Source organism: Cornus florida, unplaced genomic scaffold (assembly GCF_030987335.1).
Source record: "Cornus florida cultivar Cherokee Brave unplaced genomic scaffold, ASM3098733v1 CherokeeBrave_3.0.0_Hap2_Chr11, whole genome shotgun sequence".
In the NCBI taxonomy this organism is placed as follows: domain Eukaryota; kingdom Viridiplantae; phylum Streptophyta; class Magnoliopsida; order Cornales; family Cornaceae; genus Cornus; species Cornus florida.
Window position 1 is genome coordinate 67,880,816 of NW_026775581.1, and position 24,328 is coordinate 67,905,143.

General features: G+C 35.1%; 2 protein-coding genes across 3 annotated transcripts; both read left to right on the forward strand.

Annotated features, from left to right (window-relative positions):
• The first annotated feature begins 343 nt into the window (after positions 1-343).
• On the forward strand, positions 344-7,772 carry LOC132286207 (putative disease resistance RPP13-like protein 1). Of its 2 annotated transcripts, none has more exons than XM_059788483.1 (5): positions 344-4,717; positions 6,232-6,509; positions 6,645-6,932; positions 7,186-7,376; positions 7,514-7,772. In XM_059788483.1, the coding sequence occupies exons 1-2, from the start codon at positions 519-521 to the stop codon at positions 6,242-6,244; spliced, it is 4,212 nt and encodes a 1,403-aa protein (XP_059644466.1). In that variant the 5' UTR covers positions 344-518; the 3' UTR covers positions 6,245-6,509; positions 6,645-6,932; positions 7,186-7,376; positions 7,514-7,772. The 2 variants fall into 2 exon arrangements, 1 of the variants encoding a protein (XP_059644466.1); XR_009472704.1 differs by lacking the exon at positions 344-4,717 and adding an exon at positions 6,067-6,081.
• A 2,730-nt stretch (positions 7,773-10,502) lies between these two features.
• On the forward strand, positions 10,503-12,380 carry LOC132286208 (ubiquitin-conjugating enzyme E2-17 kDa-like). Its single transcript, XM_059788485.1, has 3 exons — positions 10,503-10,661; positions 11,410-11,514; positions 12,102-12,380. Exons 1-3 carry the CDS (start codon positions 10,551-10,553, stop codon positions 12,243-12,245), a joined length of 360 nt encoding a protein of 119 aa, XP_059644468.1. The 5' UTR covers positions 10,503-10,550; the 3' UTR covers positions 12,246-12,380.
• The last annotated feature ends 11,948 nt before the right edge of the window (positions 12,381-24,328 follow it).

Here is a 24,328-nt window from a genome sequence, read left to right on the forward strand (position 1 = left end):
AATAAGATCGCAAGCACACACAAACCTACTCTGTATGCTTTTGTAAGAGAAAATAACGCTTTAAATATTTCTGTGGGTCTATACAACAAAATTCATCATAGCAGGGTTATATCGGCATATATCAAAGGTTTTTGTTTTGTTTAATTTGACAATAAGAAAGTTTATATTGTATATTGGAAAATAAAGCACATATACAAGATAAGACAGACTAAAAAAATGAGTGGATTGAGACAAAAGATTCCAAATTGAATGATGCTTTGGTTGTCTGATTTTTGGATCAACTACTTTTTTTCAAGTGCCACGAATTATTTTCTCCTACTTCAGTGGTATTATGGCCCACGGTAGTAAATTCCAACAGCTCCACTATCCTTTGGTAAACTAATGTCCAAAGACTTTTGAAGCTTCCAGTCAACCAACCCCCTCTTGCTCTTGCTCTTGCTATTGCTCTTGCTCTTGGTTTGAATCTGATTAGGTGCTCAATCTTTCACAAACATATCCATCTCTTTTCTTCCTAATCGATGGACGTTGCAGGGATCTTTCTGGGGCCGATCATTCAGGCGCTGCTTGACAAGTTGGTCTCTCCGGCGGTGTCAAACTATGCCCGTCGTGAGGGAATGGATGCTCAGTTGAAGAAGTTGGAGAAAATGTTGCCAGCTATTCGTGCTGTTCTGGCTAACGCAGAGGACAAGCAATTGGAAAATAATGCTGCTGTCAAATTGTGGATGGACGAGCTCACGGACTTGGCTTACGATTTGGATGATTTGCTGGACGACTTGGCTACTCAAACTTTGGGACGAGAGCTGATCAAGCGACAATCTCATGCTAGCACCAGTACTACTAGTAAGGTACGACAACTCAACCCTCTCAAGCTTTATCATAATATGAAGTCCAAAAAAGATATGAAGTCCAAGATAGAGGACATCACTAAAAGATTAGAAGATATTGAAAAACAAAAGAGTATCCTGAAATTGAAAGAGAATGCTGAAGTGATTGGGTCCAAGACAACAAGAGGAGGACGGGAAACGACTTCTTTCGTCTACAAATCTGAAGTTTGTGGCAGAGAACAAGATCAAGAGGCTATCGTTGCGGAGTTGTTGAAGGATGAAGTTAGTGCTGACAATTTCTCTGTCATTCCCATTGTGGGCATGGGAGGCATTGGTAAGACTACTCTCGCTCAGCTGGTCTACCATGATGAACGTGTAGAGGGTCGTTTTGATCTCAAGGCATGGGTTTGTGTTTCTGATGATTTTCATGCATATGTTCATAGGGTGACCAAGGCAATTCTTGAGGCAATTCTTGGGGAAGTCACTTTAAAAATTGACGACTCCAAGTCTTTGGATATACTTCAACAGAAGTTAAAGGAGAAATTGACAGGGAAGAAGTTTCTTCTTGTTTTGGATGATGTTTGGAGTGACAAGTATGAGGACTGGCAGCTCCTAAAACTTCCTTTTAAGGTTGGGGCACCTGGGAGCAAAATTATTGTCACAACTCGCAATGAAGAGGTTGCATCAACCATGACTCTGTCTCAGCTGGCTTACCAACTAAAAGGTTTGTCCAATGATGAATGTCTATCTTTATTTGCCCATCATGCACTCGAGAAAGAAAACTTTGATGCAGATCCAAGTCTAAAAGGAATTGGTATGGAAATAGTGAGTAAATGTAAAGGCTTGCCCTTGGCTGTAAAGACAATAGCAGGCCTCTTCCGGAAAAAACGCCAAAGTAGTGAGTGGGTAGACATATTGAATAGCAAGATATGGAATTTACCCGAACAAAGTGGTGGTATTCTTCCAGCCCTTCAATTGAGCTATCATCATCTCCCATCTCATTTGAAGCAATGCTTTGCCTACTGTGCAACATTTCCAAAAGACTATGAATTTGACAAAGCTGAGCTAGTTCTATTGTGGATGGGGATAGGCCTTTTGCAGCAATCAAAAGAAAAGGATCGAATGGAGAATTTTGGCAATAAGTGTTTTGATGATCTTTTATCAAGGTCATTTTTTCAACAATCTGGTAGTAGTAAATCATTGTTTGTGATGCATGACCTTCTACATGATCTAGCTATACATGTTGCTGGAAATATATCTGTTCAGTTGGATAAGTTGGAGGGTAATGAGCAATTTGAAATTCCTAAACGAGCTCGACACTTGTCATTTGTTCGTCAATACTTTGAAGTCTTTCAAAAGTTCAGGCCTCTTTGCAAAGTTCAGCATCTCCGAACTCTATTGGCATTACCAGTTCAGGCACATGAAGCGGCATTCTTAGCAAAAAAGGTTTTGTTTGATTTATTGCCAAATTTGCAATGCTTAAGGGTGCTATCGTTGTCTGGTTATTTCATAACTGAGTTACCAAACTCAATTGGCCATATGAAGCATCTCAGGTATCTTAATTTATCTAGGACTTTAATTCAATCGTTACCTGAATCAATCAGTACCCTCTACAATTTACAAACATTGTTATTGCGTGGTTGCGAAAATCTTTGTATGTTTCCTCCAAACACTGAGAATTTAATTAATCTGCGCCATATTGACATTGTTTATACTGTGAAATTACGAGAGACGTCCTCAGGTATTGGTAGGCTGGAGAATTTGCAAACACTACCAAAGTTTGTTGTGGGCAGCAAAAATAATGGGGCAAGACTGAATGAGTTGGGGAATCTGAGCCTTTTAAGGGGGAGTATTTCTATTGAAGAGTTGCAAAACATAAAAGATGTTCGAGATGCAAATGAGGCAAATTTAAGGAACAAGGAGTGCCTTAATGAAGTAGAGTTGGCATGGTGTAGTGAGTTCAATGATTCTCGAGATGAAGACCTCGAATTGGATGTGCTTGACACGCTGCAACCACACGTAAACTTGAAAAGGCTCAAAGTTGAGTTCTTCGGGGGCAGGGAATTCCCAAGTTGGATAGGCAATCCATCCTTTTCTGAAATGGTGAACTTGAGTCTTATAGGCTGTAGGAAATGTAGATCTTTACCACCACTCCAGCAACTACCCAAGCTCAGAGAGTTATACATTGAAGGCATGCATGAAGTGCAAAATTTGGGGGATGGACTTCCTTTTCCCTCACTGGAGAGGCTAAAATTTGAGGACATGCCAGCATGGAAAGAATGGTGTTTTTCTATTTCCATTGGTGTTGAAGAATCTCGAAGTCAATTCCCTTGCCTCCGTGAGCTCAGTTTGCGTGGTTGTCCCAATTTGATTACGGTTTCCCCTTTAAGGCTTCCCTCTCTTCAAAAATTATACTTGGAAGAGTGTGAGGAGGAGGTGCTAAAAAGTATAGTTGGTGTGACCTCACTAACTAGCTTGGAAGTTGTGGATATTAGAGGACTGTCTCAGCTGGAGGAAGCATTGGTGCAGTCTTTGGTAGCACTTGAAAGTCTAGTGTTCAAAAATTGCAACCAGCTGATGGCTTTGTGGCAAAATGGCAGCGGGGTTGCACAGAAAAATAATCTTGTCCGTTTACAGAGACTGAGAGTTGAGTCGTGCCCCCAACTTGTTTCCTTTGGAGAAGAATTAGATGATGAAGGGCTGCCTTGCATTAATCTTCAGGAATTGTATGTAAGAGATTGTGTGAATCTCGAGAAGTTGCCAAATGAGCTGGATAAGCTCACGTCTCTCACATCTTTAGAGATTAATGGGTGTTCGAAACTTGTGTGCTTTCCGAAGGCAGGTGTCCCGCACATGCTTAGAAGACTTGAGATAAGAGATTGCAATGCATTGAAGTCCCTGCCTGAAGGCATATCTGGTCTCAAGGATCTTCTTGTTGATGATTGCGTGAATTTGGAGGACTTTAACATAAATAATAATATTATGTCATCACTTGAAACATTAAGGATCGAGAAATGGCCAAAAGTTGGAATGTTAGTTGGGGGTTGCGTAAATAATAACAATTTTGCTAGTGTCAGAGTACTTCATGTCGAGAATTGCGATGGTGTGGAGTCCTTGTCGTTCCCAGAAAGAGGCTTACCCAACCTCACATCACTTCAGGTCTGGAATTGCGTGAATCTGAGATCCTTGCCTTCCACCAACCAGATTCTTCAAAACCTTGAATCCCTATGGATAATAGGATGTCCAAGTCTCGAGGCCTTTCCGGAAAGAGGCTGCTGCTTGTCCACCCCCAACTTGAGAAGGCTTTTGATCTGGGGCTGCAATAATCTGAGGTGGTTGCCAATTGATCAGATTCAAAGCCTCGCATCACTTGAAAGCATTAGGATCTGGGACTGCGGCAAACTGAAGCCCTTGTCAGAGTGGAGTATGCACAGACTCACCTCTCTTCAACAATTCGACATTGGCGGTGGATATCCAGAGCTGGTCTCCTTTCCTCCTGATCATGACAATGATGACTACTGTCTATTTCCTACAACTCTAACCCATTTATGCATTTTGGATATGCCGAATCTGAAATCCGTATCATTAAAGGGCCTCCAAAATCTCACCTTTCTAACGATCGGAAACTGCCCGAATCTGAAATCCATATCATCATCATCATCCAAGGGCAAGGGCAAGGGCAAGGGCGGTGGCCTCCAAAATTTCACCTCTTTTCAACGTCTACATATCTGGAATTGCCCTAAGCTTCGATCCTTACCGAAGGAAGGCCTGCCTGCCACGTTTCAACATTTAGGTATCTGGAATTGTCCACTTCTTGAAAAACAGTGCTTAGGTGACTACTGGCCCAAGATTGCCCATATCCCCCGCGTTGATATAAATGACGATTTCCTCAGGTGATACTTCTTCTTCTTATTCTTTCACAGCCTCTTCATTTTCATATCATGTTTAGCCTTTTAAATAAAAATAATATCAAATAAATTATTATTATTATTATTTAAAGTAATTCACATTTCACACTACTTTAATTTTTGCAAAGGAATTTTGGTAGGTAGGCCACACAAGTTTTTAGGCTTTTGGGAATATAAAGCTTTTTTTATAAACAAAAGAAAACTTTCGAAAAAAAAAAAACATGAACTGATATATATAAATCGTGCAAGTAAAATTTCAAATTAAATGAATTTGTGGAGTACGAAACAAGTAGGATGAGAATAGGTAGAATAAAATTAAACGTAATTTTTGTTTTTATATTGTTTCATACACGGACTCCAAAAGATTCTTATGAATATTAAAAGGTTAATGGATTCCAAATGTAAAACCACTTGGCCAATTACTTTATTTTAAATTTAGAGAATATAATTTTTTTTTTTTTCTTCTCACAGCAGTGAATAACTTATAAAATTCATGTTTAGTGATTATGTGATCTGGGAATAGTATACAGAAGCTCTTACACTTTCAGAACAAAAAAATGAAAAAAAGATTTTATTATATTTTATAAATTCTGGTAGACAGGTAAATTTTAATTATGCAATGGTGCCTACTGAAATCTCCATAGTTTAGCCTCATACTTCTGTGACTCTTACTTTTGAATTGTGAAATTCTACAAGTTCTACAATATTTAATAATCAATGGTGAAGTTGAAATTCAAATTCTATGATGAGTAGCTAATTAAATGAAACTAAGAGATTGTTTCTGAACAATTAAAGTAAAACAAATAAATAATGTTGAATATGTATAAACAAGACATTTTTTTATTTTTATTTTGGTTAAGTGAATAAACAAGACACATTAGACATCATTTTTTAAGAGATAAGACTAGAATAATTAATTCACACTCATTGCCAAGGAGTGCTGCGAATAGTTCAGTGGCAGTTGTACATGAAGCAGGATACCGTACCAGTATATGCGAGGCCCATTAATTAAGATTAAGACTAAACTAAGTTATGAACTGAATTACCACTCAGATTACTCTAAGTTATGTTAGAAAATTGAAGAAAGAAATTAGTACATTGCAAAAATGTAAAATGCTGTGTCTCTGTGAATTGTCTCTCTATAGAAGACTTTACCTTTTAGAAATTAGTACATTGCAAAAATGTAAAATGTTGTTGCCAATTTTATATGGAGTGGTAAAGAGAGATCTCCAAATTTTGTAAAATCTAGAAATAATGTGAAGCTATAAAAATATTGTAGGAAAAGGGAAAGAACTTTTAGTTTGAATCTCACTCAATCAATGGAGGCTAATACAACAACTTTATTTGAGGTGAGCAAGTGCTTCACTTAATTCTCTAACCAAATCAACAAGAAGAAACATAAGAATGCGTATTTTTGTTTTCCTTTTCCTTCATTTTCTCAACAACCAAACACCTCCTAATAGAATTCTGTGACTAAATACTTTATGTCACAATTGCAGGTTGGGATGCTAAATTGGTGAATGAGTCGTACCCATGGATTGAGAAGCAAATTGTTTACTGGCCAAAGCTTGGGCCATTGCAGAGAGCGGTGAGGGACAGTCTTTTGGAAGTTGGGGTCTTACCCTTCAACGGATTCACCTATGATCACATAAGTGGACCATTTTTGACAAGTTTGGTCGCCATCACACATATGCAGAGCTTCTTGCTTCCGTAATTTCTGAGAACCGTCATGTTTTGATTCATGCTACAGGACAAAAGATCATATTCAATGTAACAGGTTTGCTAGTTACTCAGATTCAATATAGGATTTTAGTCCCAAAAGTCGTAAATGAACCAGAAAGATTGACAACTAACTATAGAATGTGTACGTACTTGTTAACGGGCAGTAATGAGTTTATAATGTCCAATACAGGGAAGAAACCAGTGGCCGTTGGAGTGATCGTCATGGATGAAAATGGGAAACAACATTGATAATTTCTTGCAAAGAGGCCAAGCAGTGAGATAATAGTGTCGTGTGGAGCAATTGGAAGCCCTCAGCTGCTGCTATTCAGTGGCGTTGGACCTAAGGCTGACCTCAAGAAGATGAACATTTCAATGGTGCTTGATAATGAGTCTGATAACCCCTTGAACACTGTTTTTATTCCCGCCAATCGATCTGTGGAGCAGACATGGATACAAACTGTAGGGATTACCAAGATGGGTATGTACTTTGATAGTAGTTCTTGTTACCATTAAGGGATGTACATGGATTAGAAAGAAATGCATAGGCTGAGTACTTATGAGGCTACTGTCTCTAATCTGACAATTTTACCAAAAATATGTGTTTGAAAGAATGACTTCTAAGGAACACAACTAGAATGGACTATATAAAACTATGCAAATTGATAGAAATTTTCTCCCCATTCCTCCTATCATCTCTGTTTAATCTCTTTAGCCATCCGCGTGATCTACAGTGTTGCGTTGAAGGTATTCGTATCGTGGAGAAGCTTGTGAGCTCCAAACACTTCACAAACTTCGCACTGTTTGATAGACAATCAGTGGCCATGCCGCTCAACACATTAATGAAACAGGGTCATTGGAGCAGTTTTGCAAAGATACTGTGATCACAATTTGGCACTACCATGGTGGGTGCCTAGTGGGCAAGGTAAGATCTTAATACAATGTATAGATATACCTTATAAAAGATTGTCTATGTTCTTATTTTTCTGTTCTGCCTCTGTGAATTTAGGAGAGAGAGTAATAAGCACAAATGGTTTAATATCATGATTTGGACTTGTACAGGTACATGGGAGTGAAGATTTTAAGAGAGATTAGGAAGAGCAGCTGGTTTATAAAGACAGATCAAGACCAAGTAAGGGCAGATGCATTTGTATGTTGTGATAGGGAAAATGTAATTTTGTTAGTCTAATTCTTAGTGCAATTGTATGTAGAGATAGGCTTGTCAACAATCAATATCGGTGTTCTGTTCTTTTGTATCTATGGTTTGTATAAGAACCAAATTTTATTTATGAAGTCACCTGTTGGTCTTTTTGCTGATTCACTTCCATTTTTTCAAAGTTTCATGTTACTCATTGTTTGATGTAGAACAGGTGGTGTTGAACTATCTGGAGTAGTTACACTGTCCAAAGCTTAATCCAGAACTATCTGGAGCAGTTAGACTGAATTTTATGAATGTTGAATAAAGTTTTCGCTGGACGCATCCCCTTATTTTTAAAGATAAGGTATTTTGGTCGAAAACAATCATAATGAGTGGGGTGCTTAAGATAAGGTAGCAATTTAAGCGGATTAAAAGATATAACCCGAATCTAATCCATTCTTTAAATTTGAGTTGAATTTGGGTTTGCAACTCAATCTAATGTTTCGAGTTATAAAACCGGATTGCTTATATGACTAATCTCTAATTAAAAAACTTAATGTGAGACAACCATTCCAGTATCAGATTTCAACATAACAATTAACAAAAATATTGAACTCAATATGCAAGCAATACAAATAGTGCACTGCCTATTAATGTGCAAGCAATACAAATATTTTTACTTTCACAAATCAAAGTTATTCGGGTTAGCATATTAAGGATAGGTTCAAGTTGGGCTTTGTATTGTCTGACACATGAATCCAAGCCTAGATCAAATTTATTTTGGGTTTCTCTTTTTCACTCCAAATCCGCACCAAATTTCAAATAACATTATCCAAGTCCAAATTTTTTTTTTTTTTTATTGGGCTCCAGCTAGGTCGAGTTAAGAATATATGTACTTGAGCTTGGATTACTTTTTCTTTTTTAAATATTAAAATAAGGTTGGCCTTTGGGCTTGGGTTGGCCTTCGGTTGCTAAATAATACCTCAGCCGAAACCGAAACAAATTAATTTTTGGTCCAAAATTTTCAACTTAAGCCCAACCCGAATAACTGAAAAGTTGTCCAAACCCATTTAAGTGATCACATTGGCTTTTAGTTAGCCCTTCTAGGTTGCGTACCTGAATGACAATGATCACAAACATCATCAATACACGGTAGCAACCATTTCTTTTTCCTTTTTTTTGGAAAAACAAGAAGATATCTTTGATTCCATCACTAACCAACAAATAAGGAGAAGAAGTTAATAATAAAGAAAATAAGTTGCAGGGAAAAAGCTTATTATATATATATTTTTTATTATTATTTTTTTATATAGACTATGGTGGTGTCAATCTTTTTAAAGTACTTAATAATTCACCACCGACTACAAGTTGTTCTCTCTCTTACATACATCAGATAATTATTCAAAAAATTCACAAGAGGTGGCCCCTATTATGAATGTTAAATCACTAAAGCACAACTTATTAGTTCTTTACTATGTTATTTCTATTAAAATGTAATGGAGTTATATTTACTTATTTTTACATTACATTAAAATATATATATATATATATTCAATTACATATCCCTATAATGGTGCACGTTCTTGAGTAACTAATGTTCAATTTTAATCTGAAATTTGAGGTCCAGCTTGATTGAATTATGCGTTTCTGCTAATGACCTAATGACGTACTATTTACTTGTGACTTTGTGTGCCATCCCTCTGAGCCACACCTATCCTAGTTGGAACAAAATTGTAAGTTCTATTGTATTTTTATTTTTTGCTTTAATATTGTCTTGATGATTTGTTATGCTGGCAGAGAATTGTTCTATCTGGAGGAAAAATTTCTTAAGTTGATCAATTTCTGAGTTGTATTTGGTTTTACCATGGAAATTAAATTGTCTCATTATTGCTTAGTACTGTAGCAAATTCTGCTCGACTAAACAGAGACTTAATTGGGCTAAAATCAGCTCCAAATAATACCATATTTCTGGTTAAATCTTAGGCTTTCGTTTATGCCCTCAGTAGCTCATTCGACTCTTTAGTCTTCGTCTTGTCTTCAACTTGACTGTCTAGGATTTTGTACCATATGTTATAAGCAACTAGCTTTATAATTGTCTTGTCCACTAAATTTGTTTATTTAGCTTAATTGGTACTTAATAATCACACAGCACTTAAAAAGTATTTTTTCATATTCTTTTAGGAATTATGGTGTGTTGCTCGGTTACTTGAGATCATACGTAAGTCTTTTGATTTGGTAAATATATTCTTAAGAAATTATATACAATAGGAGAGATGACTTATGATAGAAGAGAATGAAAATAAAGAATTCATGTGGCCAATCCTATTCAAATGGGACTAAGGCAAGGAGGATGATCGTTTGGTAAATATCTAGAAGGGTACCAACAAGATATGCTGATCACATTTAGCAACAATAGGTTATGATATGCATTTATGACTCTTTGGAAGTGCAATGGTCACCCTACAAGTTGGTTAAATGAAAAAGACGTCACTCTACAGTTGATGATAAAAGCTCAAGTTAATCTTTTTTGTATACATTTTAACTTTTTGATTGTTTCCTGTTTATGAGAGTTGGATTTCTTGCTTTCCATCACGTTGGTGGTTGTGGAATTTATACCTGCTCGAAATGAGCTGTGTCTGTGCACACAAGTATTCACTATTGATTATAAATGATGAACATTGGTCTTCTCTAATGTTTTGAAATGAGAGGTTTTGACATGGGACACATTTTGGTGATCTTGTACTTGAGTAGAACATATTCTTCGCATGCAATTAAATTTGAACTTAGTTTCTTATCTCATTTGATTAGGTCATATGGCGACACAAAATACCTAGGCAAAGTAAAAATGAGAATATATTATTTAGTATGTGGAAAAAAGGTTTGCCGGATCATAGATATAGCAATTTATTCATTTTGATGTCTTGCATTTGAATATATATTATAGGTCCAGTTGCCGAGGACATGTTTCACTGGCAAGCAACAATTATGGGTCCCTCCGACAGTCCTTATGCAGGTGGAGTGTTTCTAGTTACCATACATTTCCCTCCAGATTATCCGTTTAAGCCACCTAAGGTACTGCATTATCTGCTGTTAGTATTATGAAAGATGGGTGTAATGTCTTATGGTGCTTCATTTTAAATAAGAAGAGGCTAAAAGTTTGTATGATGTTAATCATTTTAAAATATGCTATAGCCTTTTGTGGTATAATAATCTATGCATGAAAGAAGATTGGTGAGAATTTGAAGTATAGAAGGTGGACGTATCTAATGGAATATCCTGTAGACTTGGTTTGAGAGAGAGGGGCAGAGTAAGCAGGGATACACATGATTGCATACGAGGTAGACTTTAGGATCATGTTGTATGTAGCATGCTCTTGTTTCTCCTAGTATGGCTCAAAAGAATTTTTATGTTTCCTCTTATTTTCCCCTCTTGTACTCACACACTCCTGAGTTGTGGCATATTTGATTCATACCACCTCATAACGCTGAAACCAAGATGCATTGGAGAGCCCCGAAACCATGACCAAAACAGCATTGAAAACCATATTCTTCATAAGAGTACTTAAAAAAAACTATATTCTTCATAAGAAGTGTTCACATTAAAACTAGTGTCTTTCTCCCAGTCTTGGAATCTTGGACACGGGATATATGAAACTATTTTCTACTTAATCATATGGAATTTGGCACTTTGTTGATCTTAACTATACATGCTTAACTTAATGGCTAATTTTGCCATGCTTTTTTTATGGATGAAAATTTATTGAAAATGTTTTCAGATGGTTTCCCCTTGTAGTTCTATTTACTTTGGATGGCTTTTGCAGGTTGCATTCAGAACAAAGGTCTTTCACCCTAATATCAACAGTAACGGCAGTATTTGCCTTGATATATTGAAGGAACAGTGGAGCCCTGCCCTTACTATTTCCAAGGTTATTATTCTGTGACTTCAAACCACTTTACGAAGGAAGATTTACATGTTTTAAAATAAAATACAGTGTGGTTGAATAAACTCTCCTACTCATGGCATCTGGTTCTATCGTTTCAGATGCTATGGACCACAAAACTCGACCCAATTGAGCAGTGGCACTTAGTTTTATGATCTGAAAGTAATTACAATTGAATATGGGAGGTGATATTTGCACTTTACTTTTTCATAATTGAACTCCATTTTTAAAGTGAAATGACATCATTGTCTCTATTAATGAATAAGACAATAACGTATTAGGGGTGTTATTTGTCATTTAATTTGAGGAAAAATAAAAAAGGAGTGCATTTATAAAAGAGAAGTGCGAACCTCCCTTGAAAATTAGACTTGAAAATCTTGGAAGTTGGTCATTTGGGTTATCGATCTGCTTTTGTATCCCCAGGTCTTGAGGTTTGTGTGTGGGTGTTTTGGGAGGCTGTGGACTGTGGGTCATCATGCATGTCCTCCAAAACTATTAGGAGTGGAAATTCATTTTTGGCAAAGTGCATGATTTCATATGGATGTTTAAAGTGGATTCGTGTTCATCTTCAGGTATTGCTCTCCATCTGTTCTCTATTAACGGACCCGAATCCTGATGACCCTCTGGTGCCCGAGATTGCTCACATGTACAAGACAGACAGGAGCAAGTATGAGACAACTGCCAGGAGCTGGACCCAGAAGTATGCAATGGGTTAGCGGATGTTGCCATTTGTGATAGGAGGGCTCCTTTACCTTGCGCTTTAGTCTTTTATCTGTAATTTATGAATGAAGACGTACGATCTGTCTGCTGTAAGATGGACCGAGAGAGGGAAAGGTTTGAATCCTGCCCTTCTTAAAAAAACACAGGTGCTGCTTTTGAATTGTCTGTATGGTAAATTGTATGTGTAACTAAGAAGTATGCTTCTTAATGTTTGAAGGTCTTCGCTCTTCATCACTTTGGTAGTTCTAATTCGAAATTCGAAAGCAAAAGATAAGAAGCGTACTACTGCAACTACATGTTCCTGCTGGTTCTTCACTTAAGCCTCAAGTTCACACTTCATTTTCCTTCCATTTCTAAGTGAAAGCCTATATAGGTGACTTTCAACTACTCATGCAAGCCATAGGAGTTTGTACTGATCAATTCTTGTGACCCCAATTCTCGTGACCACTCTCAATTAACCATAAACGTAATTAACAATGGTTGTAACAGTTATTATGGTTGCAATATCCCATATGGTTATTGTTCCTGCACATTAGGTCAGAAAAACTTGCATGTGAGTGGGAATTTACTTGTCATTAACATTTATGATGTCACGATGATATCAATCTCTATTCACATCAAATTAGTCGGAGAAAGATATTAAATGCAGCCACACTATATTTACCTAGTAGCACTTGTACCCAGGCACGGACCCATTAAGAGCTCAGTGGGGCAGCTACCTCCATTGAAAATTTATTTTATTTGCAAAATTATTTATAAATTTCATAAAAATCTTCAAAATGCCCTCAGTCAATTTCTAATGGTACCTCATTATATAATATTGTTGTTCAAGATCGCCCCCTCTCATACAATTCTCTGAGTCCGTCACTGTCTGTATCAAGTTTACTCAATTTTTTTCTTATTAGAAAAAAAATTGATTTCATAACTAATAGTGAACTTTTCTCCTTCTTCTTCTTCAGAAAAATAGGACCATTTCAAGGATGTAAGAATAAAGCTAAATGGGACAATAAAATTCAACCAGCGTCATGAGGAGGAGTTTCCAAAATTCAAAAGGCCAGCTAAAATAATCCAACCATGTCATGCCTAGACAAGGTTGGTTGATTGGCAAAAGAAGAATAGTGAAGTAAAACATACACCAAACTTTTAAGCAAATCAGGATAAATAACAGAATGCTCCAAACCAAACATACAGCTAAAGCTATAAAGAGATTCACAGTGAGATTTTCATATGTACAATTATATCAATAGTTTCAACTATCAACTATTTGCAACAATCTTTAAATATTTCTAAAAATAAAATAATTTTGAGGAGAATGGGAGGAACAAAAATGTATGAGGCTGTCCACTTGTCGACACAAAGTTTTTGGAAGGACATTCCTGAATGACCCAAATGAATTGAATGCTTCATTTCTATTTTCAAAGTAGCTTTTCATTTTATACCTTGAGCCTTTGTTGTTTTTTTCCTCCAAAAGTTCAAGCAAATATATACATGTCCAAATGCAAAATACTGCAATTTCTAAAATGCATAAAGACTATGCTTTGAATTACATAAAGTGTAGTGATAGGAAGTTAATAGTCGGACAAATCCGACTAATTTATATGAATAGTAGGAGTTGATGTCATTATAACATCAGAGATATTAATAACTTCGACCGCCGTACATATAAACCAATTAGAATTGTTTGACTTTTGTACTTCAAATCATTATCTTTATATAAAACATGCAAAACACACCCTTCAAGCAAAATTTATATTTATCTAAAATGCAAGTACTTTTGGGTATAAAATTTTCAAAATTGAAAAGTAAATTTTCTGCGACTCCAATTCTAAGACGTCCATGGATAGAGTATAACATGCTAATTAAATACGGATACATAAGTAAGAATACATCTATTTTAATTTGTCCTATTAATATGTGTCGGTGTTTAATTAAAGCATTATTCCATATCTTCAATACCATTAGCATTTAAGTTTTTCTCTTCCATTTGGTTCTCTTTTTAAAAAACAAAACAAACAAATACATATCGTGCACTTCATACCTCTTGCATTTGTATGAAACCTAAAAGCCACTGCTAGTTTTGGGAAACCAAAACCAGGGGAAAAAAAAAAAAAAAAAAAAAAAAAAAAAGAGAAGAAGAAAGAAAATGAAATGCTCAGAACTGTTTTTTTTTCATACATTTTCTGGGAAACAAAATAGAGCATAGAATGGAGAATAAAGTTTACCATTGCTGGTTGGAGTTGGAGTTGGAGTTGGAGTTAGAGCTGGAGAAGGAACCAAAGATTTAGCTTCAATTGCGTGCAAAATGATAGCAACAATTAGTGATAAAGCTGCATTGATACCAAAAGAAACCCTAGAAATCGCCATTTTTGCTTGTTCTGCTTTCTCTTGTTAATTGATCTTTAGTGTTTTTTTTTTTTTTTTTTGTACTCTCTCTATATGCGCGAGAGGCGCCTAGAGAGAGAGGGGCGAAGAACGATTCGTTTGAGAACAGGAAGCGGCCCAGAGATTCTGATGGATGCTAATGTTGTGGTTTCTTACCAGCAAGAGGAACAAAAACCGGTAGATTTGGTAACCGGTAAAGAGAAACTCAAATAACCAGTCTGTTCCCTTCTTGGCGCCAGAATCTACATTCTTTTTCTATTATTACCATTTTTTTTTTTTTTTTTTTTTTTGATATCATGCTTAGTTTTGGTCGTCCCAAAACACTCAAAACTGTTTTTTTTTTTTTTTTTTTTTTTTTTTTATTAACAAAAAAAGGTTGGGGCCCATATGGACTTACATTGCTATAAGTCCAATATAAAGCCTTCTGTTGGCCTAAGTCCTTTATAAGACCAACTACACAATTAACTATCTAACGAACCACCATCAAGACACAGGTGGGAAACATCAACAATCCATGGCTTCTAATAAAGCAGAAGAACAAATTGCATCAAAGAATGATCTAGGGAGGTTCCAATCAACTGCAATGGATGGCGCAAGGGGACATTTGCATCGTTTAACGGAGAAGAAAGGAAGCCGAACAGATTCAACAATGAAGTCCGGAGTTCATTCCAACTCTTGGGGTTTGTGTGGAAGCCATATTTAGCTTGCAAATTGTTCTAAATAACAGTAGAATATGAACAATGATGAAAGAGATGGTTGTGATCCTCTGCTACACTAAGCTTAAGGCAGAGAGCATATACATTCTACTGCATTAGATAGCCGAGTGTTGGTTTGTCTTGAGTGGGTAATTTGTCTTGTATGGCTAGTCATCAGCAAAAAGAGTGGTTGGTGAGATGGCCTTAAGGGTATATTTATTTGAGAGAATAGGTTTTGTTTGGGGATGGGAGCCATTAGAGGAGGTCATTTGTTTGTATTAAGGTTAGGTGGAGGAAAAGTGGTTGTGTCACCAACTGGGATTACATTATTTTGAATGAGCTTAGGCCATGCATGCCCATTGCTCCTTAGATATAAATGAATATATACCTTCATGTATTTAGTACCTGGTAGAGAGGTCCACAAGGTAACCAGTTGTCAAGAAACGCTGCGGTAGAAGTTCCACTATTGATTTTGTGTAGTAGCTTCCTCCAAAACCAAGAACAACTGTTTGGAATCTTCAGTTCCCACAGACTTTTGTGCTTGATTAGATGCTTTTGAAGTCCATTTTTTTTTCACATACTGTTAGAGTCAGAACACAATAACCAAATGTTTCTTAAGATAACTGCTTAATTTGTTCCACATTTGGAGATTAGGGATGCTCAGGCATCTGCCTCTTTTGGTCTGCACACAAGTTCCCATGGAACTTTGGCTCCGAGCTTAGACATGACAGGACTTGACCACAAAAACTTTTGAAGAATTTGGTTCATCTAAGTAATCATATTATAGGGTAAGATAAACTTGTTAGTCCAGAAAACGTGTATGCTGTATAAAGTGGCATAACTAGGGGAAAAAAATGTCCCTTGGATAAGATGCACTTATAAAGGAGAGTGCTCTTGCTATCCAATTAATAATTCTAACAAGTATATAATCTATTAATGTTTGGTAGTCTTTTGCACTTAATCTTGTAGTTATTAATGGAATAACCAAGTATCTGTCACGCCCCGGATTCCAAAATCCGAATCTTGATTAAAGAAAAAAAAAAATTTAAATATAAAATTAACAAACACATTCTTTAATTAGAACCCACCAATCCTTTTTTTAAATTGAAGTCATTATATTTTATTAACTAGCAGTGTTTCGGTTTTAATCCTATAATAATTCGTGAAGTTAACCCAACTTGAAGATACATACCACTAAAAACTATCCATATGAAATTTGAAAAAAAAAATTTATTATTTAAAGTTCAACGTGTATGTGTGCGCACAATGTAGCATGTTCCCTAAGCTCAACTGTGCAGCTTGGTTCCACAACTCCTCTGGGCACATTCTGACAACCTGCCACATGGTATCAACCACCCTCAAATCATAGTATATAAATATGTAAATAGTTGTAATTTGTACTGTACAATAAAGGGTGTACAAGATGACAAATGAAGTTTGTTTACATAACCCATGACCTGATTTTATACACATAAAAAAAAAAAAAAAAAAAAAAAAAAAAAAAAAAAAAAAGAACTGATACTAAACTGAAGTACTCAATTTAATTTATTAAAATCTCTGTAAATCATAATGTTAGACCCAACAAGTAATAAATAACTAAAAATAACTCAAATAACAAATCCAACCCCACCCTTGAATCATAGGATTAAAATAAACAATTCTGGCACAATTAAAATCTTGGCAGCTATGCTAAATTAGAAGTGACATTATCAATTTGTGTCCAACTAAACAAAATAATCATATAAATATTGTTTCTTCAAAGCAAGTCATGTAGATGTGGTCTTTTCCAAGTCAGCTAATTATTTCCAGTAACATTTCCTTCATTTGCAAAATTGTTGGGGGGTGAGCAAAGCCCAGTAGAAGAACGGTAAACTAATCAATTATTACCAAAATCAATTAACAAGTAAGCACACAGTAATGAATGATAAATTGAATGAGCGTGGCAAAGTGAATCCTGTCATCTATGTTACAATAACAAGTAAATAATTAATTTAACAATTTAACCAAATATCACAACCACCCAACAACACACATCTTAAGTCATTCTGACGCTTTACGGGTTACTACCCCGAAGGACGCCAGATCCCTCCAGTTATCCCATGCTTTCTCAGGTCAAGACCCCGAAGGACGTGAGAACCCTCCAGTTATTTTTCCTGATCAGGTTTCAGGTTTTTCACCTAAGGGCACCGAGCCCTACCTTGCTTTCCAAACTCGATTCACCAATCCCACAATGTCAAAAGATTTCATCCATAATGAAAAAGTTTAGAGAACCCCTACCTCAACGCTAAATTCGAAATTATCAAGATTAATTATGTAGATGCGTAGAGAAGGTTGACAGGAACACTTTTCGTTCTTTGACCCACTAAGAAACTTCCACCAATTTGTCCTTTAAAGAAAGAAAAACTGAAGAAAGCGCCTAGGGTTCTTTTCGTTTCTCTCCCTCTGTTGTGGTCGGTTCTCACGGCTTCAACCTCAGGCTTCTCTTTATTTATTATTATTACTAGTTATTTAGTGTTTGTATACATATATATATATATATATATATATATATATATATATCTTGCTTACCCTTTGACTGGAGATACTTTGTGTACTCACGTATGTAAGCCCAGTCAATTAAAAGAATGAATGACCCATATACTAAACCTAAACACTAGTACCCATATCCTTATATCACTCATATAATAAAATATTATTATTAATTTATTCATGTTCCAAAGAGTAATCATATTGTTCTGGCTAAAACTGAACACTTCAAATACACAACTAATAGCCTTGGTCCAAAGCCAAGCACCAACTATTATTATTATTATTATTATTATTTTCAGTTCCACCCAATACCAAGCATCATCATATAAATACCCTTAAACATAAAATAATAATAATAATAATAATAATAATGACAATTAAATAATAATAATATATATATTTTTCCCCCGGATCTCTACATCTAATGGGCAGGGAGCCACAAAGAAACCAAAATAAGTTGGTAATGTCTTGTATGGTGTTCTCAGGAACTCCACATAGGAATATACGACTTTTGTAAGTTAATCCTGAAAGGCTAGAAAATGTGTCAAAAGCCATTTAAACCTAATGTTGGGTTTATGACTTGAATGCCTTCTTTCCAGGTTATTATGGATCGATTCGATCTATTCACTTGGGGTGTGCTGCGAAGAGGAGTGACCCCAAGACATGTACATTCAACATTTTTTTGGAACATGTTCATCTTTGGTAGCGAGCTCTAAAACGGTGATTTTGTCAAGGTATTATTTTAGAGTTGTAATTGTTATGGTAACCTCTTATAGGAAAGCGGTGAAATTTTTGTTCAACAAGGAATTGAGTTTAAAGACGCTATAAATAGAGATGAGTGTAATAGATTAGGGTAGAGAGGAAGAGGGGAAATATACAAGGGGTTGGTGAGTGTTGTGAGGAGAGGAGAAAGATGTAAGGGGTTAGTGAGTGTTGTGAGAAGAGAGGAGAATATATGTAATTCTTGAGTGTAAAGATTTAGAAGAGTGTGATGAGTGAGAGTGAGTGGGGTTTTGACATCTGGTTATATATTTTCTTCATTAATTCATAATAATGGAAATTTCTTTCTGTTCATAGACATGACCCCAAAGTTGGGTGAACGATGTAAAATATTATGTTGTGCATGGATGTGTATGACTGTTACTCCATATATGTTTGTGTTGATGTGATGTGATAGGATGATGCTTCAATTATGTGTGATGAAGGAGGATTTGACTCCCAATAACAACTGACCGTAGAGTGGGTTGAAAAGAGTCAATATCCCCAACAACTGGTATCAAAGCTGATGGTGGGTTAGAGCTTGTGGTTGGTTCTGAAGATAAGAGAAGAAGATTGGTGTGAAGTTTGTCAAGTAAAGGTTGATTGTGGGTTCTATGGAAAATCAATCAGAGTTGATGCTGACACGAAGATGGTGGATAGTATGAAGATACAAGCACATGAGAAACAAGTTTTGGGGACAATCCAAAGAGTGGTGCTAGTTCTCAAGATAGGTCTAGTACGATTTGAGGAATGAATGAGTTTTTTCTAAGCTCGATAAAAAGCAATGCAAAGGGAATAAGAGGTTTGTCGTTTTTGCCCAAAATAAGCAACATGGGGGGTTAACAATTGAACACCAAGGATGGTGGAAGAAGAACAAGCATGATGGAATTTGAGAAAAGATAGAGATTGTTGGAGTGTTTTCAACTTCATCATAGCGTTTGATTCGAGGTAGCTCTATCTTCAGTCGAGGTGGAGTCATGGGGTAACGCTTGCAGACCGAATTCAAGCCAAGGTAAAGATTGTTGGGTTTGTGGCTTGAATTCATGTGCAAAAGATGGATTTATTCAAGTTGATAACTCCTTGTAGGCAAGTTGTGAAATTCTTGTCCAACTAGGAATTGAGTTTGAAGACTATATAAATAGAAATAGGTGTGACAGATTAAGGTGGAGAGATGAAAGATGAAAGCTGAAAGAGGTTGGTGAGTGTTTAGAGGAGGGGGGTGATTATGTGTAATTCTTGAGAGTAAAGATGTAGCCTTAAGGATGTGAAGAATGATAGTGAGTGGGGTTTTGACATCTGATTATATATTATCTTCTTTTATTCATAAAAGTGAAAATCTTTCTTCATGGACATAGCTCTAAAGTTGGGAGAACCACATAAAATATTGTATTGTGCGTGGATATGTATAATTATTATCTCCGTATATTCTTGTATTAATGTGATGTGATGTGATGAAACCTTCGCTATATTTGATGAAGGAGAAATTTGACTCTCAATAACAACCGACCGTAGAGTGGGTTAGAAGAAGTTAATATCTCCAATGCTTGCATAGTTAATGTCTCCATTGCAGAGCATGAGGACATCATATGCAAATGAGAAATGTGAAATTTTGAGAGTGTTGCATCTCTAAAACTTCTTTTATATTTATATGAACATTAGTCCTAAATGTCCCTACTATTTAGTTGAATAATTGAATATAGTAATTTGTCCTTTACAAGATTCTAAAAATAGACTAGTTTGGCAAGAATGACTAATTTGCAACGGATTTAATAGTTGTCGCATCTGAGTCCCACTAATTTATTAGTGAGGGAGTCTCAAATTTAACCAAGCACACGAAGCCAGAATTTCATTAAATGTATTTGATAAAATAAAATAAAAATCAATTAAATAGACTTAGGGACAAGTGCAGAAAACACTCTAAAGTATACTTCGCGTAACACTTTTACTATCAATTTGAAAAAGTGTGCAAAAAATACTTATAATCTTTTTACATTGTGCAAAAATACACCCTCTGACATGAATTAGTGTTGTAATACTCGTTTTGTCCTTTTACTCTTCCAAAAATGCCCAAGGAGGTATATATGCTACTAATCTCATAGTGTAGAGGTGTTATGTACACATTATCTTATATATATATATATATATATTTGAAACTCTTTTCTTTATATATATGTCTATATTCTATTTTATTTTTTATTTTTAATTTTGAGAATTTGTAGAACAAGGATTTGAATTTTTTTAGATTCCAGTTTACTCTTTTCTACTAATTTTTTTTCTTTGTTTTATTTTATTTTTTTTCTGTACCAACACTGTTAAAAAAAAAATTCCCAATATCAGTGTGCACTAGTTTTCGGAGTTTGGAAAAATTTTGTTTTCTTTAGTTTGCACTTTTTTTTGTTTTTTATTTTTATTTTTCTTTTATACTTTTATTTTATATTTTTATCTTTACTTGTCCATTGCCGGTGTCCTCCAATAGTGTTATTTTTAGTCATTTCATAAAATTATTTATTTTTATATATTTTATAAAATGGTTCAGTAAGGGTAATTTAGTCAACTTAGGTTTTAAATTTGTCAAATGGACCTATTTGCACTAGATTGAAACTTTAGGTATGTTTTTTTTCACGAGAGGGGCATCCTCCAATATTGTCCTTTTCGAAATTATTTATTTTTATATATTTTATAAAATGGTTGAGTAAAGATAATTTAGTCAACTTAGAGTTTAAATTTGTCATAGGAATTTATTTGCACCAAATTGAAACTTAGGAATATTTTTTGCACGTAAGGATTGTTATATGCACTTAAAGCATATTTTAGGAGCATTTTCTGCACTTAATCCATAAAATTATGATGATGACATGATGCGATGAATTATCTAATAAATGATGGTGTGGTAACTATGTTTTTTTTATTTTATTTTTTATTATTCAATATTGATTCACAATCAATTTTGGCCACGTTGGTTTGATTATGGCCACATAATTCAACCCAGGTAATACAAAACATTTTGTTTCTTTTTTTAAAATCCCAGCAAATTCAATATATATATATATATATATATATATATATATATATATATATAATGAAGTTTGTTGAAATATTATATATATAATTACTTTTTAAATATTATTTTTAAGTATATATGGTCAAAATAACATAAAGAAAAAAAAAAAAAAAGAAGAGTAAGAAACTTGGTGGCTTTTTCCCAGAAAATAACATAAAAAATAAAAAAAAAAAGAAAAAAAGAAAAGAAAAGAAGAAGAGTAAGAAACTTGGTGGCATTTTCCCATAAAGAGAGTAAGAAACTTGGTGGCATTTTCCCAGAAAATAACCCGTGATATACTAGCAGAGCATATATACAGTAAGTTACCTTGGTATCCTAAGAAAATGAATGATTCCAAATTGGTTGTCACCTTCCCAAAAAAAAATAAAAAATGAGTTGTCGGTGAATGATTGATTCTTTCCTAGTCAGCAAATACTTTTTCCAAGTGCAATGAATTATTTTTTCCTACTTTATTGGTATTATGGCCGACAGTAGTACATTTCAATGGACTGGGATTCTCTGTTGTAAAAGGGTCGTGATGTACCCGTGCTGTAGTGAAAAAAAGAAATTGTTTTAAATTGGTAACTTCAGAGTCCAACGAAAAAAAAAAAAAAAGGAAAATAAAATATCCTCCTCGCAAAACAAAAAAAGGAAAACAAAATATTGTCTTCTACTTCAGCACGTTCCTCCCTCGTCACCGTACGCCATCTCCCTCTTTCGTCACAGTGTACCTCAAAATAGCATAGTTGTACTGGATTGTTCAGGCGTCACCTCGTCGCGGTCTCAGGGCTATATTTTCAGGTGCTCACCATTTCTCTCTCTCTTTCCTCTTCATAAACCCTAAATCTCTCTCTCTAAAAATCACACTGATTTCTGCACAGTATATCATAATATATGCAAGTGAGATGGAATCTTCTTCTCCATCGATTTTCATACTAACTACTGCACACAAACTATATTGATATTTGTCGCTGGTGCAACTACATAAATTCCAATAAGGTAGGCGGCTAACAGTTCTACAGTATAGTTAGAAAGTAGTCCAGAAAGAAAGATTCCACTTCTGGTGTAAGTGGTGAAGGCTTCTCCTTCGTTGTAGTACAAAATGTTGATTCGGTTTCCACGGGTTGCATTTATGTTTGCAATCCAAAATTAGTTAAGCACTTAACCTAAATGCCTTTTTGAAACAACAATTTCCCAGGAAATTGGCCAATATAATTTATTAACAAAATCTAAATAAGGTACACGGTAGGGACTTAACTGTTTTATTTTATAATTTATTTTTCATATTGAGGTTTATTAATTTTTCCAACTTTGTCTTAACTGTTTTTGGATGGCTTGCTTTGCTGTACAAATTTTAATGATAATTCTAATATCAGTGATTCAGTGACGAGTATCATATAGAATCAGTAATTAACTTTGGAACTTCAATTGGAAAAGTGAGGTTTCATGAATCGCGAAATAACAAGCTTTGGTGTTTTACACATGTTGAAACTTCCAGTGTTCGGGATGGGATAGATACAAGAGTTTTAAGGATGCAATAAGTAAGGAGATTAAGGATGTTCTCATTCTTTTCGGAAATTACTTATACCGTGTGGTCTTGATGGACTTTGTTTGAGGTCTAATGTCAAAAGGTACCGTCTCTATGAGAAGTAAATTGATGAAAAATATATTTACTTCTATTATTTGGTGTGTTTGGAATGAAAGAAATAGGAGATTTCATGGTGGTACAATTCATTCTCCTCATCAGCTGGCCACAAAGGCCTGTTTTGAAGCCCTGGACTAGTGTTGCTTTTTGTGATCTCTGGTTCGATCACTTCTCCCTGTACTTTAATGTTTATTTGTATTAATGAAATCCACGGAAATATATGTGTGTGTGTGTGTGTGTGTGTGTGTGTGCACGGATTGTACATGGCAAGGGTTTTTTTTTGTACTTTCCCTTTGTTTATTTGACACAATATGTTAAATGATTTTTTTTTTTCTTTTAATTTCCTTGTATTATTTGATGTACTAAAGGTACAATTTCAATTTTTCTTTTCATTTAGTCCTCAACGAATCATTTTGGAAATCTCTAAACTATAAGGGATGAAGATGACCGGGATTGACCATCTTTTGCATAATCGATTTATTTGTTTATTTATCGATTTGTTTGGTGATTTTAATTTGATGGTGTAAATGATAAAATTGTTGATTTGTTGCTTTCTAATTCTTTATAGCAAAAGACTCTTTTTTTTCCTATTCTTTAAGGTTGTATCTCCTTTTCTAATCATATTTTTGTAACAAATTTGCTGATTTTTTATTTTGTTATATTACTTTGAGCTATATGGAAGAAAGTTTGTTCGCATGAATCAGTTTTTTTTGGAAACAATACTCGTCATTTTATTAATATTTTTAGTACTTCTCAACTCCCCTCCCCCATCTCTTGGTTCTTGGGGTTTTTCTTTTCTTTTTTACTTATCTCTTTATTGTTATTACCTTTTTGTGAGGATGCATTCTCTAAGACACTTTGTTATCTTATTATAGGTGGTGGTTTTAAATGGATACTCCATTAGGTGAAGGAGGCCATAAACCTAAAATTGGAATGATGTTCAAGTCCTTTGAAAATACATACAACTTTTACAATGCTTACGGACGTGAAGTTGGATTTAGTGTGAGAATAGATTATTCCAATAAAAAC

Coding starts and splice junctions, on each gene's coding strand:
- LOC132286208 (XM_059788485.1), top strand. CDS start 10,551: ATGTTTCACTGGCAAGCAACAATTATGGGTCCCTCCGACAGTCCTTAT. Junction 10,662..11,409: donor ATCCGTTTAAGCCACCTAAG/GTACTGCATTAT, acceptor TGGCTTTTGCAG/GTTGCATTCAGAACAAAGGT. Junction 11,515..12,101: donor CTGCCCTTACTATTTCCAAG/GTTATTATTCTG, acceptor GTTCATCTTCAG/GTATTGCTCTCCATCTGTTC.
- LOC132286207 (XM_059788483.1), top strand. CDS start 519: ATGGACGTTGCAGGGATCTTTCTGGGGCCGATCATTCAGGCGCTGCTT.